General features: G+C 32.0%; 1 protein-coding gene across 3 annotated transcripts; it reads right to left on the minus strand.

Annotated features, from left to right (window-relative positions):
- Positions 1-1,935: 1,935 nt before the first annotated feature.
- On the minus strand, positions 1,936-18,411 carry LOC143073156 (carbohydrate sulfotransferase 15-like). Of its 3 annotated transcripts, none has more exons than XM_076248490.1 (8): positions 18,388-18,411; positions 11,352-11,694; positions 9,637-9,952; positions 7,884-8,000; positions 7,175-7,331; positions 5,186-5,345; positions 4,639-4,786; positions 1,936-2,886 (listed from the first exon to the last, which is right to left on the minus strand). In XM_076248490.1, exons 2-8 carry the CDS (start codon positions 11,649-11,651, stop codon positions 2,639-2,641), a joined length of 1,446 nt encoding a protein of 481 aa, XP_076104605.1. In that variant the 5' UTR covers positions 11,652-11,694; positions 18,388-18,411; the 3' UTR covers positions 1,936-2,638. The 3 variants fall into 3 exon arrangements, with proteins under 3 accessions (XP_076104605.1, XP_076104604.1, XP_076104603.1); XM_076248489.1 differs by lacking the exon at positions 18,388-18,411 and adding an exon at positions 18,099-18,199; XM_076248488.1 differs by lacking the exon at positions 18,388-18,411 and adding an exon at positions 16,163-16,384.
- Positions 18,412-19,174: the final 763 nt, after the last annotated feature.

Here is a 19,174-nt window from a genome sequence, read left to right on the forward strand (position 1 = left end):
ATGTAAATATGACGTTTGCAATCAAACATATACAACATTTACACGTAAACCTGACATCTGTGTTAAAAAATATACAATTTTTACATGAAAATATGACTTTGTGATCCAAGATGTACAACTTTAAATTTAAATCTGACGTTTGTGATCCAGGATTTACAACTAAAACAGTTAAATCTGACGTATTTGATCAAAGTTGTACAATATCTGACGTTTGTGATCCAAGATGTACATCCTTTACAAGTAAATTTGATGTTCAATGTTTTACAACTGCTGTATACTATGTAGCACTGTATCACATAAATAAAAATTGTTCAGTCGCCAAAAAAAAAAACAACATCTGTTCCTATGGATTTCCATGTTATCTATTCGTTTGATGTGTTTAAGCTTTTGATTTTGTTAAATACGGACTTTCCGTTTAGAATTTTCCCCAGAGTTCGGCATTTTTGTTATTTTACTTTTTACTGTTCAATATACAAGGCCTCGTTCCTTATGGAGTTAATATGATATCATCTGTTTTGTTAGTTACCTGGGTTGGTCTACTAAACCGATTTACGAGATTAAAACATAAGTAAACTGCTTTCAATTTAATAATTAAAGTAATTTGTGTTAGCTCGTTTTAATTGTACAGTTGATTTACGAAATTTTAGGGTTTTTTTTAATGTTCAAGCTATTAAAGCGTCAGTGTAGATTAAAAAAATACTAGTAACACATCAAATCCTTAAGTTATTTTCCGCAAACTAGAACCCTGTCAGTATAGATGTCTTTGTTTGATCTTTATACTGTAAACCAACTTATTTTCGCAAGCGATTTATTTTCGCGACATTCGCGAGTAGAAAAAATAACGCGAATATAAATCTTCGCGAAAAACGTTGATCTTTCCTTAGTATGAAATTCAAAACAGTGTAGCTGTGGCCATTGATTGACCCATCAAAATCATCCATTGACTGGGACAATTTACGTGAACGTTTGTCTGTAACAACCACTGTTCATGACCTACCTACGATAGACATTTAAACTGTGGGGTCACCAAAGGTTTCTTAACGCCTTTAATTATAAAATAATTCGAAAAATTAATCAGGAATAACCTTTGTGTTTTGATTTATATAATTGATATAAATCAAAATATCGTGTTATTTCTGATTAATTTTTCGAATTACTTAATTAGGTGTTGAGAACCTTTGGTGACCCCATAGTTTAAGTGTCTTTAAAAGTACATAGTGAGCATTGGTCGTTACATACAAACCTTCACCTAAATTGTCCCAGTCAATGAATGATTTTAATGTGTCAATCAATGGCCATAGCTACACTGTTTTGAATTTCATACTATCTAACAACATGAAGTGAATTAGAAATTCGCGAAATAAAGAACCCGCGAAACTAAGTTGGTTTACAGTAGTTCTGTTATTTGAAGAATTTTGTTCAGGTGACATGTCTTTTGATAGTTTCTGGGTAATTCTTCTTATTAAGAGCAATACATCTTTGTGCAGACATTTTGTTTATTGTTGAAGACCTCTAGATATGGGGTATATCCCGTGTCGTTTTGTTCATATGGAAGGAATATGACAGTTGTTATATAATAGTTCGTTTCTGTGTATGTTGGGGTTTGTTTTGTTGTACTTCAGTGTTAATGTTGTTCCTTTGTTTTCCTCTTAAAGTTGATGCGTTTCTTTCGGTTGTAGTTTGTAACCTGGATTTGTTTTCTATCAATCGATTTATGACTTTTGACAACGGTATACTACTGTTGCCTTTACTTCTCCAATTAATGAAAATGTCTCTGAAGCTAGCTTGTTTGAATCGTTATGTACACTTGTTTAACTTATGATTGTTTTTTGTTATAATACCCAAGGTTATGTCAGTAGCAATTATTTCTTTCATTTTTGGAAAAATTTTGAGACCTGGTAATTATTGAAAGATTTTAAAATAACAAAATATGCCTTTTTCATTTTTCATTAATTTTATTATGCTCAAATGCACTGCATTTACAAACCATTATAATAGACATTTAATGTCAACATTAACTTATTATGTACAATATAAAATATACACATATGAATATCTTAAAGTTTGCATTTATACACAGTATAAAATATTAAATAAAAACCATTGAATTGAAATTATAATTAAAATGAGTATTTCGTCATATATTTATATATAATTTGCATCCAATAAAAAGAGTTGAAAATAGTCGTGTTGAATGTCAATGACAATGAAATAAGAATATTACTGATAGTTGATTGGGTGGTAAGCAGTAAATAAGTTTTACTGAAAAAGAAACAATATCAACAGAGGCTGCTCCAACGTTTACAGATGTTTCCGTAATTGGTCTATATACATAATAGTCCAGTAGCAATACACACATATAAACAGCTTTAGTTCATAATCAGATGTTTAAAACCTCAAAATATGAATGCAGTTAATCCCATATATTTCAGAAATATAAATTGTAGAGTGTATGGAATCCCTGGCATTATGATAAGTTCAATATTGTTTTGAACACAAGTAAGTTGCTTGGTTTTTTTATGTTAGATTTTGAAGCATTATTTGATCAAAATCGACTAAAGCACCATTTTGACGCAGCTGTTATTATGCCTTTCCATACTTATTTTGCTTTTCATTAATAATCTGAAGCATAATTTGTTCACAAATAATCATTATCATCAATGACAGGAGCATTTTTGATGTAACTGTTATTATGCTCTTCCTTACTTTCCCAGGAAAACTCATAGCCAAGGATTTCTGATAATTCACTATCAAACTGTCCATAAAATCTCTCAAGCATGTCTTTGGTTTTGTTCATCATAGCTCCCAGTTTTTTATCTTTAAATTTTCTTTTATTCTGCCGTTTCAGCTTTTTCATTGCTACAGATTGTTCTTTCGAAAGAGGTCCTTTAAAGAAAATATAACAAAATGTGATTTAGTATAAAAATATAACAAGTGGTTTTCTTCTTTTTTTTAAGTAAAAAAAATAAACAAAATGAATTTAATGTAATGTTGTAGTCATTAAATAATAAACAATAATATATCATTTGGAAAGTTGTTATTTTAATTATGCCAAAAGTACTGGCTTAATAACAGTTGTTGTCACAACACATTTTAAGTCATACATAATTTTTACAAATTATCTTTGTTATTTGATTGATATATTTTTAGTATTTAATAGAGTCAAAATCATCACTTTAGACGAATATATCTTATTAAAATCCTAACTACTTTAGTATCTAATTGCTAAACGCTAGTTGCTCCTTTTACTACTATTATTAAGACAAAAAACATGGCAATTTAGCAAACTTATACAGGATGAAAAAGTTTAAATTTTAAATTGAAAGCAACTATGTAGACAGAATTTTCAATGTTATAGATATTTCCTTAAGTGTTGTATTCTTCCTTACATCATTGATCTGTTCTTTACTATAATATATATGTAGGACTTTAAAGTGCAATGGGGACGCTAAAGTACGATGGTCAGGCTAAAGTGCGATGGTCTATGCTAAAGTGTGATGCTTCTGTACGCTAAAGTCCGATGGTCCGCGAAAGTATAGACGTAAGAAACGTAGTTTGATTATGACGTGAACAGTCGTTCATACAAACCAAAAATGAACATGCCGGAAGATAGACTAGGAAAATTTTATTAAAAATTTTTACACCAAATGTCCATGAACTAATTGATTAAAACTTTATCGTTCTTTGTTGGCTGAAGCACATTTTTTTTTTTTTTTTTTCGAGTGTTGGAAGAAGGACATGTATCCTACAGTCGACCATTTTACTATATAAATACAAAACAGTATACGCATACTTATCCTGCTTCTATTTGAAGCAAACGGATACATTTGAATCATTGTTTATGGGGCAATTTACCTTGAGATTCCTGTTAAAAAATGCCGTCGATTTTAATAAAAAGTAACGTCGGTAAAATAGAGATACATGTTTTCATGTGTGAATTATAAATTGTCTGCTAAAACATTCGTTTGTTCTGTACATTGTAGAAAAATAAAACATGTATTTGTACTCGCTACGAAAAAGGAGAAAGCTCGGCGAATATTGCCTTTCTCTCGCATTTAGATTAAAGCCTATACAAATAAATGTTGCATATTCCAACAATGAACGAATTTCGTATTTTTAATTTCCAATGACAAATGTAAGGGAGGTTGTAACATTAGTGTGAACGACAATCTACACCAATTATCCAAATATACAATACGCTCCGAATTGTTAAAAAATCATTTTACATGAAATATTTAATATCTTGCAAAACATAAATTACCTTTTTTAGCAATTATTACTTGGTCGGACTTGTGAATTTAGAAACAATCACTTCAGCCTACCGGTAAGTGGTAAAGCCTATTACATATGTTATACCTTAGCCTAATAGCTTTTCTAAAATATTTTTTTAACCTCGATGTTTTAATCCCTCGAATCCTACCCTTTGGACCATCGCGATACCCCATCGTACTTTAGCGAACAAACAACCATCGCACTTTAGCGTGAGACACCAAGGTACTTAAGGGTAGACCATCGCACTTTAGCGTGACCATCGCACTTTAGAGTACCATCGCACTTCAGAGTTCTACATAAATCTCTAAATTGTGATTTATCTATAGGGTAGTATCTAACCATATTAATACTATATACGCAACTTACGGAGTTTCAGAAACTTGAATACTTTCTTCATGGTTTTTAGCATTTTTCCAGAGTACTCATTCAACGTAAGAACAAGAAATTGTTCTCGTGGATATAATTTTAACCAGTCCTTTAAATAAACGCTATAAACTCCTATCCTAAGTCGTACCTGTTCCAGAAAAAAAAATCATTCATCATATATACTTTTTTTTCTTAAAGTAGTAGATTCGTTTCCCTAAGATATGAATGTCCCATACTTTTTGTGGGAGAAGCAGATACTACTTTGGTAAAAATATACAAATTCAATAAGGACACATTTGAACAGCGGTGAACTAATGGTGCCTTTATTTACATATCTTCCCAAAGAAAATGTTTTAGTTTGATTTTTCAGCCTGATTTTGAAATTCTTGCATAACTCAATGTATTCCATGGAATCTGTTTAAGACATTGTACAAAATAAAACGGAATTTATCTAAAATAATATGTTCAATTATCAATTGGCACTACTGTTAACGTATTGTGTTAAAGATGTACCTAACAAAATAAGCTTAATAATTATCAAACTTACCTGTGATGCCATGCCTATTGTGTAGTTATAAAGACAGTGGCGTATGGAATGGTTATTAAAACAATTTTCATAAAGCTGCACAGAAAAGTTGACTCTGCTGTGGAAATCTTGTAATGACTTATTAGCTGTGGGATTAAAGTAAAGGTAATCTGAAAACAACCTGGAAAAAATCATATATTCGTAATTGGTTATTTTTTATCAGTCATTAATGTAAGAGAAATAATATATCATGTTCAATAAGATTGATTAAATGATGGTCGTTTGATCAATGCACGTCTTTTTTAAAAGAAGGGTGAAAGATACCAGAGGGACAGTCAAACTCATAGATCAAAAATACACTGACAACACCATGGCTAAAAATGAAAAAGACAAACAGACAAATAAAAGTACACAAGACACAACATAGAAAAAATAAAGACTAAGCAACACGAGCCCCTACAAAAAACTGAGAATTCATGTAGTAACAAATGCTATGTATTAAATCAATGAAACAATGAAACATCTAAGCAGGTTCCACAAAGTGAGGATGAAGATTCGCGCAATTTCAACTACTTCTGGAAGACATAGGGGAAGAAATGGAAACCTGCAGGAGATCACCACAGACGTTTAATAGTTTAATTGCAAGGTTTTCGTTTCAGAATGATTCCCTCAAACGCAACATCGCATTTAACGCCTTAATTCCAGTGGATTAATTATTAACCAAACAGGAGTCCCTTTCTTTGCAGCACTGGACGTGATTTGTATAGTTCACCATATTTATATACCCATTAACACTTTTCAAGTTCGCTGAAAAATGCAAACACTTTTCGAGTTCTCTTACTTAAGTGATCCCTTCTAGAAATCCATTATTTGTGCAAGATGGTAACGGTAACCGATCAACCGAGTACTCTCAGATCTGTACTTTGTTTGTTTTGTATTTGTGTAACGGCTTCCTTGTGCTGTGTTTCGATAATTTGAGTTCAGCCTTTTTGAGCTGATTTTTATTATGTGATCTTATGTTGTACTATTACGTCACTGTATCAGGTTTTGTCCCAGCAAACAAGTTAACTACGCAACATTATTTAGTGTGTTTGTCTATAGCCTGTAGTTCAGAGATTACCGTTTGTCGCTGTTTGTATGGTTTTTTTCTTGGTTTATTATCGTTCACGTTTCACTTGTTTAACATCCATCATTTCGGGGCCTATTTATAGCTTACTATGTGGTATAGGTTTTGCTAATTGGTCTCTGGCGGATAGTTGTTTCAGTGGGTGTTACATGTTATATATTCCAGATAATTTGTTTTTCGGTTTGCTGTAATTCTACAACGTAAAAACAAAGCAGAACAGTACTCTTTAATTCTTGTCTGAAGAACCAACAACAGGTTGTACCGTATTGCCGTAGTAAGAACAAAAGCACCCGAAAACAGGCAGTATTAATCTGACTGATCTGAAATTGATTACACTTTACATGTTATATCACTGTCAAGCTGTATTTTAATATATAGAACCTGCATAGTGTAATTCACATACTAGTTGAGCCAATCTAATTAAAAACCGATCTCTCATCGCTCCCGTTTTCTGACATGTCGCGTGGGAGATCTAACGAAACCCGCTTTGAGGTCACATGTGAGTGAACTAGAAGTTATGAATTTATAATGATATGCAAATTAGTTGACGACCTATTATTAAGCCAATCAAAAAAGTTTATGAATTATTTAGACTGACGATTTCGTCGTATATAAAATGAGTTACATCCCTTTACCTTACGATAAACTTTCAAGATCGTGGAAGACTCAATTTCATTGGTCGAAAAAGATACACCTACGAGGTCACTCACATGTGACCTCAAAGCGGGTTTCGTTAGATCTCCCACGCGATATATCAGAAAACGGGAGCGATGAGAGGTCGGTTTTTAATTAGATTGTAGTTGTGCGAACTTGCGGACAAAGTGAATACAATATAGCCTTTATTTTAAGAATATGGATAAAATTAAGTTGAATTCAACGCATACCTTTCTGATGGGTTTCTCAAAATAATTATAACTTTCAAATCAGGAAGAAAATGTTTCATATAATCTGCATTTGTGTACAGGGGTTCATCTTGTCCTATATTTTCAGGCAGATGCCACCAATCATCATTCTCCCACATCACTGAAACACTGGCTTCACCTAAATCAATGAATCGTGACGATGTTTTATAGAAAAATATATATGACATTATAATAATGAGATCGAGCCATGAAAGTAATAATGGTTGTGCGTTCAAAATTATAGTAACTAAATAAATATGTTGGAATTTGACATCTGTTATTCTACAATTGACAAGTGTTTATCAAAAACTATAATACATAGTTAATGGGGAAAAAAATCGTATATTGTTTTGATTATGTGAAAATGAATACCGGTATATGTTTGTTAGCGTACTTTGACCTATAATGGTATACTTTTACAAATAAATTATGCCACAAAACAAAAGATAAAGTAAAATATTTGTAAAATTGAATAAAAAATGGTCAAAACATTGCAGAGCTCATGAAACAACTATAATTAAATTGAGAATGGAAATAGAGAATGTGTCAAAGACACAATTACCCGACCAAAGATCATAACTCAGCTTAACGGTGTACCAATGAATCTTCAACATAGCGAGAAAAACCCGCACCAGTAGTCTTTTTTGAATTAAAGTACATGTACAATGTATTACTAGTATATAAATGGTACCTGTAACAATCTGATGTTTGGCATCGTCACCTCTTCTCTCTATCTGAACTGCTGTCTGATCAAACATGTCTATATAGTCTGACAAGGGTATGATATCGGTGTAGTTAAGTCTTTTACCTGATAAGAAATATAATAAAAATACAGTAAACGCTGCACGAGACGACTGCAGCCTGGCATTCACCTGTAAGATCAATTGAAAATCGGTCTCCTGTTTTTTTTTTTTTTTATTTGAAAAATAGTCATGATCTCGGTTAACGAAACACGCGTCTGGTGTATTTTAAAATAATAAGCCTGGTACCTCTATTAACTATAAACAGTACATGTCAAAGAATATTTATTCCGAAGACTTTGTTACAAACAGTGCCAGTTCGTTGTTGTTCTACGGTTTACATGCTGTGTCGACTATTATATAATTTGTTTGCGCGTTTCTCTGTGATGAATGTTTTTGCGTGTGTTTGTGCTGGGTTTCTGTCACGTAATTCTGTCATTTTAGCGATATATTTTTTAACATTGTCATAGAGCGGGATGTTTGGATAGCCATTAAACCAGGTAAACCCACCTTTTTTTTTCTTAGTTATTATCAAAAAGTTCGTTTCTATGTATGTTGGCGTTTGTTTTTGTTGCACTTCAGTGTTCCTGTTGTTCCTTGTTCCCCCTCTTAAAGTTGATGTGTTTCCCTCGGTTTTAGTTTGTAACCCGGAATTTGTTTTCCCTTAATCGATTTATAACTTATGAACACCGGTATACTACTGTTGCCTATATGGTGGACAGTAATTTCACAAATACATCTACATACTACCATAGACTTCGGTAATATCATTGTGGTACAAAAGTTGATGAAAAATACCATCGATGACGTGGCATTTTCCCCCTGCAGAACTACTAGGACATGTAGTTTACTGATTGATTGGTGGATGCCTAACGTCCAATGGTAAGTATTTGTTTACATACGAGTATTCAGGTAAACAAAATGTTCCTTGACGGTGCTTTGTATTAGACCGATACAGAGAGTCTATATTTAATGTACTAGACCACAAAGTAAACAATCTGTATGAAGAAATGACCCTGGCAGACGACATTGTATTCTAACTCAAAGCTGATCCGTCCATATTGATTTTACTGCTTAATATTGATGTCGTGAAATAAGTGAAAATACAACAAATTCTAATTCTTAAGTTTTTTTTATCTAAGGTCTTGATTCAAACATGTATGCAGATAACCCCCGCACTAGACGCGTTCATGATAACATACGGCAGGAAACAGGAAAGTAAGACTATATATACATTGTATATAATCAGAATGTACTTTAACAGTAAGAGGATTAAGGTCAAACACTTCAAATCAAATACGAAAGTTTTAAATATCTACAGTGTACACTTATTCAAAGTCCGAAACACTTATATAACAAGCCTTGTCGGTTTATGATAATATATACATACAATGCATAATACGTACGTCATCTATACATTCATACGGTTTATAAAAAAAGGCTTAAATAGATAAGAAATCTGAATGTTATTTTACACAAAATGTGTATATAGATCTCCTGGTGTCAACTATATTTATGTCATTTATGAATATACCTATTTGCACTTAAATAAAGTTATGATTTTTACAGATGAAAAGCAATATTTTCATTTTCATAGAAAAACTTATTCTAATTAGATATATCACGGAGTAGGCTATAGGGCTATATATACAAATCCTTGGATATATTATATCCTTGGTTCATTCGAGGTCACAAGTTCCTTACCCATTCGGTTTCTGGACCACCAGTGAAGTTCTTTAATCGGAGGAGAGACTACATCAGGATGCTGTATAATTCTCCTAAATAAGTCAGTACTTCCACATTTCGGCTGTCCGATTATAAAGAAATACGGTAAACATCTTAGTCTTTGGGGTATTTGGTCCCTTGTAAGTCGTGTGCTCCATTCGGTCATTAAACGAATGATGGTGCTACGAACATTTGGTGACAGTAAACTGTATTTATTGTTCTGATAAACATTCGTGGTGTATAAAGGTTCATGCCAACATGGATTCTTGTACTTTTTTAAAAAATGGAATGGTTCCTAAAACATTAAATTCGTTGTATCAATACCATGAGTATATTAACAAACAGTCTTCGTCTGCGGACTAAAATGATACGCAAATACATGAAATGACAAATTTGTAGTTTTGGGACACTAAAATGTGTCGCCAATGAACTTGATAACTAGGGCCAAATGACACCCGTCAATCTTGTAATAAATCTATATACGTGACATATCTGAATACCATAATTATGCTGTTTACAAAATGAAATATCGTATATTGTTTCAATGAAACAGATATATTTAAAAACTTAAAACAAATTAAAAATGAAAAGGTAAGGGGAAACTGCCTAATTCCTACACTATAAGAATAATAGAAAAAGTATTTCATTTCTTATCACTTTCAAAGTTTGTACTCTCTTTAGTACACTCCTACGCTACTGCTCAAGTAACACAGACTGTAAGTTCTAATTATCGAAACCTAACAAACGACTTTAGAGCAGAAGGTCAATAGCAGGTGACAATGCCGAACTGATATGCTTTTCACCAAAGTCAAGAGTCTGTTCTGTAGTTCATTGGTTTTCGTTTGTTGCTAAATTTGTGTTTCGTGTATTTTTTTGTACATTTATCAGGTTGTTATATTTTTCTCGTTTGAATTGTTTTACAAATCATTTTGGGGCTTTTTATACCCTTTATGCGGTATGGGTTTTGCTCACTGTTAACGTCAATGTATGCCGTACATTGACCAGTATTTAGTACCGTCTACCTCATCTGAGTGGCCTCCGTGGCCAAGTGGTCCAAGTGGTCGAACTACTGTATCACTAAAGCCTATCAACACCGAGGTTGTGATTCGAATCCCGCACGTGGCCGGTGCGCTAGACACCAAATTAACTTGATTGACTTTTCTTTCTTCCGAAAGTCGGTGGTTATCTCCACCCCTCCGACTTTCTCCACCAAAAAAATCTGACCGCCACGAAAAAATTACCACAGTAGTGCTAAAAGTGTCGTTAAACAACAAATAATCAACCGAACAATCTATACGTCATTTTGTCTCAGGTGGAGAGTTGTCTCATTTGCAATCCTACCACATCTTCTTATCTCTATATAAAGCCACCATATTTTTTTATCAAAGCAAAGTTAACCTATCTCGACTTATATGAGTTGTATGTTTCATTTCAGCACACCTACCTCATCATTGCTGACAAGAATTGATGAAGCATTGATTTCTTTTTCATGCTATAGCAAATTGATAATGTCTCAATTCGCATTTCGTGGAAATCGAATTTATCAAACTTTTTTACTGCAGTATTTTCAACTGTTTATTTCAGGATTTTTAATCTCTCTTTGGTTTTTTTTCTATTGTCTCATAGTTATCATATAGATATAAGTTACATAAATGTTAGCATTACAATTAAGTTACAATAAACAACGTGTTTACCTTGTGTAATAGGTCTATTTCTGGATGTGTCCAAATGAACTTTGTTTCGTTTCTTTCTGTGGTGTTGGTATAGTTCGTGCCATGAATTCCCGTGTCTGACAGAAAGTGAATTGACCAGTGGTGAGTAGGTGGTGAAGTTGTCGTATGAACATAGAATATTTGAGAAAGTGACATTAACATTGTTCCCAGCACACATACAACAGCAACCACGTATAGAGTCGAGGCTGTTGTCCGAGGTCGGACTAGCCATTTTAGTAGTATTTTAACAATCTGTTGAGTACAACATCGGCCATATACCATTTCCTTTGGATCCTCACCATTTAGGCATTATGTAATTTATAACCTGAAAATATTTTGTTGCGATATTTAATATCGGATTTTTTTTTACATGAAACCCATATATATACTTTCAGCAATCATTTATATTTTCCCCCAAAACTCTAGGGAAATTTTAATGTGATTTTTAAGCATATAATTCATCCTACAATTTTTATCTCTCAACTCGATGGTGTATCATGTGTATATAATTTCCATTTTCTGGACTTTCAAAAATTCTGGATCCGCAGTTGCTATATGCAATAAGAGTCACGATAGTGTGAAAAAAGTAAAAAAGCAACATATAGAACTCCAAGGAAAATTCAAAACGGAAATTCCTTTATCAAATGGCAAAATAAAAAGCTCGAACACATCAAACGAAAGGAGAACAACTGTCATATTCCTGACTTAGTACATGCATTTTCTTACGTATGAAATGGTTGGTTGATTACTAGTATGAATTCATAGCTAAACTTCTCACTTATATATGACAGTTTATGAGTCCTTACATTACGTGTACTAGTATTAAGGAACAATTGATTCTTTATGCTAAGTAAAAAATAAAAGAAAAGATCTTCCTCATGTTCCTTATAGTATCATTTGAAATTTTCTGACTTGTAAAGGCATATTTGGGACTTATTTGAAAAATCCAGAAAATCCACGTACCTAAAGTTTATGCATTTAGAAATCGTAGACTCGTTATAGTTTTGACACAACTTCGATGCTCAGTTTCCTTTTAAAATTTCAAAATTCATAGCCAACATTCAAATTCAAATTCATCTCGTCCACTCCTTTTTGAATGTTCTTTTATGCTGACTTAGAAATCATGCAAAAAATGATATGAAGAACATCGATACAATCGCTGTCCCTTTCCGTTTTGTGTTTTGTGTTTTTTTTTTCTGTGCATTTCAGATTTTGTGTCATAGATACCCAATATCCGTTCTTTTCTATTCAATTAAGCTATGAAAATGAAACGAACGAAAACACAAATGTAAACCCTAAGAGGTGCGTTTAATTCTTATAATTCTATAATATATCCAACACGTGTTTCTTCGACTACCGTAAACAATATGAACACATTTTAAAAGTTTTTGTGCATGGATGACGTGGTCTTACAGACATTTTGCTTATATTGGTTACGTAAGTCTATTGTCTTACGGTCTATGGCAATAAATAAACTGCAAAAAAACTGTCGACAACCGGAAAGAACTCTTGATTATGTAATTCATATAAGAATAATTGTATTAAATGAACTCTATAAATATTAACTTACTGGTACATATAGCTTATGGGAAGACTTTACAAGTTTTGTTTAAATTCATCCCTTTTGATTAGCATATGATTAGTAAGGAAATAGTTTTTTTAAAAAGCATGACTAAGGGGGAAGTAAAGGAGTGTGAATATTCATTTAAGAATTGAATGCTTCTTTTTGTAACTTCATTGGGGTGTAAAAGCGTTGACCGAAGTACATTTTGTATGAAGCGCGGAAGCGCTTCATACTAAAAATGTGCGCACGGTCAACGCTTTTACACCCCTATGAAGTTACAAAAAGAAGCATTCAATACTTATAATTACATTTTTTTTAGCAATGATAATGAAAACACGAATTTTATTATTGTTTTGTTTAATTCACCTGTGCACTTTATTGTGGGACCACGTGTTATCACGAATGAAAAGTTTTATTAAGCAATGCAATTGCCCACGGAATAACACGTGAGGTGCAGTTAACCAATCAGAATAAAGTATCATAATGAAACATACATCTAATGTAATTATTTACAGTTGTTCATGGACCTTTAAATTAAGTAAATTTAAATAAAATAATCGATGTTCTGGTTTTATAAAATATATGATTGGATGGTTAAAAGCAGCAACGTTATTAAGTTTACTGAAAAATGATGAAATAAACTATTCACTGCATGAAACTGTGGGTCAACCCTACCCCCACCAAACCCCTATCCCTGCTTTTATGTATAACATTCATTTTCGCAATCAGTTTTTTGTGTGTACATCAACTGATTATTTGCTCTATTTTATATACGTTCAACTATAAGATAAGAATTTTTATTAATCTAATCAAGAACCCATAAAGGGCATACAGCAATATTGTGCATTAATAATATGATTGGAAAAAGAACTAAACAGAAACCTAATGACGTTACGCACGGTATTCGGTCTATATTTCATTTGACCATTTTATTGATGCAAAAATAGGACAAAAACAAATCAATTCTGCGTATTATTAAATAATTACTTGGGTTGATTCATCATTTTAATCGAAATTTAATAAAACGAGATTTTAATAAATTCAATGTTATATATTATTACATAATAAAGCCATGATTCCGTGTTTATAATGCCATTTTTGCCGTGTAAGACGTAACAACAATAACTAACCATCCAAATATAAACGAAGAAAAAACAAAAACTACAGAATGGATTTCGATGTTGTGCAGGTGGGATACAATAGGATCATATTCATGATGTGAAACGGGTTCGATAAATAGCATGTCAGTTCGCAATCTAGTGGCCATTTCGTTATAGATCAAGCAAAAAGGGAATATAGTAGCTGTGGCTGCCATTGACCCGAACGAGGATTATTTTTCATTATAATCTTCTCGAAAGACACATATTTGGGATTTTGGTAGTACGGATAGAAAGATCCTAACATTATTCGGTAATTGTAGTTCGAAAACTACAATTGAAGGCGGGTTGATAACATTTATACTCTTAAAGCACTAAACAGCTGTGGAACTGGCTTACCTTAGATACTTGTGATGACGGAATACTGAGCATCATCGAGATATGCAATTTGCAACAATTGACATGCTTGGGCAGTGACAAATATTAGAAATATAAACTTTCAATAAGTTAAGAATATGAGGAAATAAATAAAATTGAGAATGGAAAGTTTATTAGTCAAAAATATATAATCAGTCATGTAAGCAGTCTAAATTTTTAGATAAGTAGTAAAACATTTAAATGCTGCCAGCTGTATTAAAATAGTGCAAAGCTTTGACGTTTTGTACAGAACTCGGTTGAAACTACGTCGAATAACGTTACCATTACTAAAGTCTAAACCGAACACTACATGCGTAACGTCAATACCATACTATAACGTTATGGACAGAATCAGAGCTTAACTTTATCTACAAACGACTTTAATGATCAGCAAAATCAAATTTAAGTTAACATTATATAACTAGCGAAATCAATTTACTAGGTTAACAATATATATAATATTTATGTAATCCCACGAATGTATAATAGATACATAATACTCTGTTAGTCTAAAATGTTATAAATATGTTTGACACTTGTTCAAATGCCAACAGTTTATACTAACCATTGTCATCTGTCATAATCATGATATTATAAATGTACACGTTTAAGGTACAAATTTTAGTATTTTACTGTGAACGAAACTCACTATACGACATCTGAAGATAACTATTTAGAACTGCTTTTTAGTTTGAAATTATGACACTTGTTGAACTATCAGCTGATCATAATAAACATGTATCTTAACATTTTGTGCATTTTCAGAATACATAGGTTTCTCGACACTCACTAAGCAACATTGAATGGTAATTTAGTAATCCTTTGTAGTTTCAAAAAACATGATACTTGTTAAACTATCAGCTGGTCATATTTAGCATGCATCATAACATTTCGTGCATTTTCAAAGTACAGATGTTTCTCCAACCACACTACGCAACATCTGATGGTTATTTAGTACTGCATTAATGTGGTCTTAAAAAAAATGACATTTGTTCAACTACCAACTGTTCATACTAAACATTTATATTAACATTAAGTGCATTTTTCAAAGTACTTTGTAGAATATTTGCTATTAAGTCCTCTATTGACGTATAATCTACTCTGTTTACATCTTTTATCTATCGGTAAGATCTGAAGTTGATGATGCATATGCAGTGGCCTTGAACAAGGAATTTCCATAACCTTGGCCTACGCATACAGTATAAGTATACTTAAGATTAATTTATATCACGATACCTACTGCTTAAAACACCTTTAAAGATAATTGCTTTTGTATTCGTGTACAATCTATGCGATAAGATGAGGTATGGTAGTTACATGATAATCATTTGTTCAGATAACACTTTTAGACTTTAAAACTTAGTAAGATTACAGAGGATGTCATTATAGATTAAGATTATATCAACTTACTGTCCTTATAAATTACACAGTAGCCCATCAACAGATATTAGATAATCATTTATCCTCATTTATACACTACTGTGAAAACACGACAATGTATCATGACAATTTGCCAAAATTTTAATTTAAACATGTTAACTAAAGGTCTAAAAAGATCAAATGTTACTGCAATAAAACTATTTAAATCACTGTTTTAAACTGGGTACCAAAAACTAAGCATAAGAAGTTGATAATATTATGAGACATGCAAATCAGTAAAAGTAAAATAATCAATCATTAATAATAAATGAATAAATAATGGGAAATTAACTCACAGTAAACATGTGTGCGGCTACTGGCTATCCATCAAATAAGATAAATAATGATGTAGTGAGTCCTCCGGAAGTGATTACAGCCAGAGTTGAACGATGATCGTACGATGTTGAGATCATTTTGACAAAAGCATGCCAACTGTTTAATGCATTTGAGGTACTGGGTTATTTTGGCTTAAAATCAGATCAATTTTGGAGTCTTGGAGACAAGTGACGTAATCCAAGATAATGCTTATGGCAATAGAAGAAAATGTAATTAATGAAAAAAAAATATTTACTTGTACGATGGACTATATGATAACATACCGATGAAAATAATAATGGGTCGTATTGGATTCAGATACTGCCTATTAAAGTTTAACACACTTAAGTTTTGTTTGAAATAATGATTAAATCATTATGAGTTTTTATATCGATCAGAGAGACAGTTTCTTGGAACTAGGGTAGATGTTAACTCTTTTGACACAAATAAAAAAATTTTTTTCTTTGTGCATATTTCTGAGGCACATTTAGATTTTATCAGACTTATCCATTGAAACACTCCTCTCCAATCTGTCCTTTCAATTTTATGAGATCCATTTTATTTTATTTTAAATATTAAGTCATGTTTATAAGAAGTTTTAAGTTTTATTCTTTGTTTTCAGTCTCATTAGCTTTCAGAGGTCGCATTCAAGGCATATTTACAAAATTCTAATTACCCACCCTTGAAAGGCAAATAGATTAAGTAACTATCAAGGTCGTGTCCAGTTACTACAAGTACCCATACTTAATGGTAATATCTCTCCTTATTTACGAAATATGATTCACTTCAAACGAGGTAAAACTATTAACATGCACTGATGGATATCAAAAGGGGTGAGACAGTACATAACCATCTTATTTGAACCTTGAATGACCTGTAAGCAGAATACAAGAATTGATTTAATCATAGATGGGTATTACATCTATGATTTAATGAAATAATTACATATTTGTGTAGCCGTTTAGAAATTACTGTTATTGTTTTTATTTATATTTTTCATCTGTTCTTGATTAGATTTAAAATGCAAATCAGTGTTAAATGTTTTAAGAAGACTTAGTGTTTGTTTAACGTGCATACATGTTATAAGTAAACTGAAAACTTATAGTATGTTGCTAATATAAGAATAAGAAAATAAGGTATGAATGCCAATGAGACAACCTCCACAAGAGACCAAATGACATAGAAATTAACAACTGTATGTCAACGTATGGCCTTCAACAATGATCAAAACCCATACCGTATAGTCAGCAACAAAAGTTCCCGCCTTTTCAAATGACAAATGTTTCATAATCCAAATAAAAAAAAACGATACACATACAGCATACAACATACTTGTAACTTGACTTTTTTTAAAAAGTAATCGGATACTGAAATTTGTCAGTGGCGGATCCAGAACTTTTCCTAAAGGGGGGGTCTGACTGACTTCCAGCCCCCCCCCTCCCTCCCTGGATCCGCCTATGTTTGTACTGTATATGTAGCTGAAATACACGATATGTATGATACGAACATTCAATTAAAGCAAAAATTTAAGAAAGATTGAAATACTAAAATCATTTTGATATACCGGCAATAATAGTTGTGTCTCATCAATGAAAAAATATGTCTCTGTATGTTTGTTTTTACTTTTGCGTTTGTATTTTGTATTTTGTAAATGTCCGCTGCAATAATTCCTGTATTTGATTTTGCAATAATAAAATTGTTTAGATTTGATTATACGAATATGGTATGACTAAACAATTAAGGAAAAAATATTGATTTTACCAAGGCGTTGATTATTTATAAGTAATAGTTACATGTAGTATACATGTAGGGCTTGACAAAATGTTGTTTATTTACTTTGTTAGCTAAAGGATTTTATAATACATGACAAAAAAACAAACATTTCAGTTGTTAGTTCCATAAAATCCTGATATTTACCTACTATCGTATAAATTGTCATCCTCGTTAACAAATGGTTTGAATACCCGGGTTAATTATCCGGAATTCGATATTTCATTCAGCCAGGTAAAAATGGTGGATAGGGGTTACCTGAGAATATAAATAACAACTAAACCATGTTTATAAATATCCCGAGAAAATAAAAACGTGTATGGATGAATACATGTATGGACAGTAATTAAATTATCAAGTGTGGTCAAGTAAATAGGTCAATAGTAAAGTACGAACTTTTGATTTCCTTGAAAATATTCCCAAAAGACAAACTTACCTGATTCCTACAATTTTTTAAAGGTAAAAGATATAATGATTAATACCACACATCGGATTAACTATGTTTATCAGATTTTGATTGGTCTAGCAAGTCTCGCCTCATGAATGAACCCAAGCTAGATCAAACTAAGCTCATCGTATGTCCCTGTTAGGGTTAAAATAACGAACAAATCACTGTTAACTATGCTCATTTATTCACAGGGCAGTAGAGAGACATATTCCTTTAAAAGTGAAATTTGCAGTTGAAAACATTAGAAAAACGTAAAGGAAAAACATCCGACTATCCCTTATTAAAGTCCATGCCCTCTCATGCAGCGCTCCCGTTTTCCGAATATTTTAAAATTTCATATAAATTGTCGCCACCATGTTTACAGAATTTAGTTGTATAGAAAGTTTTTTTTATATAATTTAAGATATTTTAATGTTATAGATTACACAGGGTTCGAATATCATGCTATGATTAAAACTCTTTTCAATATACAGCTGCTGTCATTCAAATTGCAAAGTTAAAAAAAAAAACTACACGTCGTGTAATTCTACCTGCTTTATTTACATGAATTTCTATATGAAAACAATAGGTTATTTCGAAATACTTAGACAATATTGAAATATAGTAAAATGATGAATTCTTCAAGTTAAAGGGCACTAGCTACGAGATATGAAAAACCTAATATATTATTTTTTTTTGGCTCAATCAGTAATGAAATACAAATAGTGAAATAATAATTCCTTTTTAGTAGCCAATAAGGTTCAATTTTTGTCAAAATAAGCAACAAAAAAAAACA

The sequence above is a fragment of the Mytilus galloprovincialis genome, chromosome 4 (genome assembly GCF_965363235.1).
Source record: "Mytilus galloprovincialis chromosome 4, xbMytGall1.hap1.1, whole genome shotgun sequence".
Lineage (NCBI taxonomy): Eukaryota > Metazoa > Mollusca > Bivalvia > Mytilida > Mytilidae > Mytilus > Mytilus galloprovincialis.

Bases quoted from the DNA above. Each gene is read 5' to 3' on its own strand.
- LOC143073156 (XM_076248490.1), bottom strand. From the start codon at position 11,651: ATGGTATATGGCCGATGTTGTACTCAACAGATTGTTAAAATACTACTA. The intron at 8,001-9,636 runs GTAAGGAACTTG...ATTTCTTATCAG, and splicing joins GTGGTCCAGAAACCGAATGG to GTAAAAGACTTAACTACACC. The intron at 2,887-4,638 runs GTAAGTTGCGTA...TTTTCTTTAAAG, and splicing joins ATTCAAGTTTCTGAAACTCC to GACCTCTTTCGAAAGAACAA.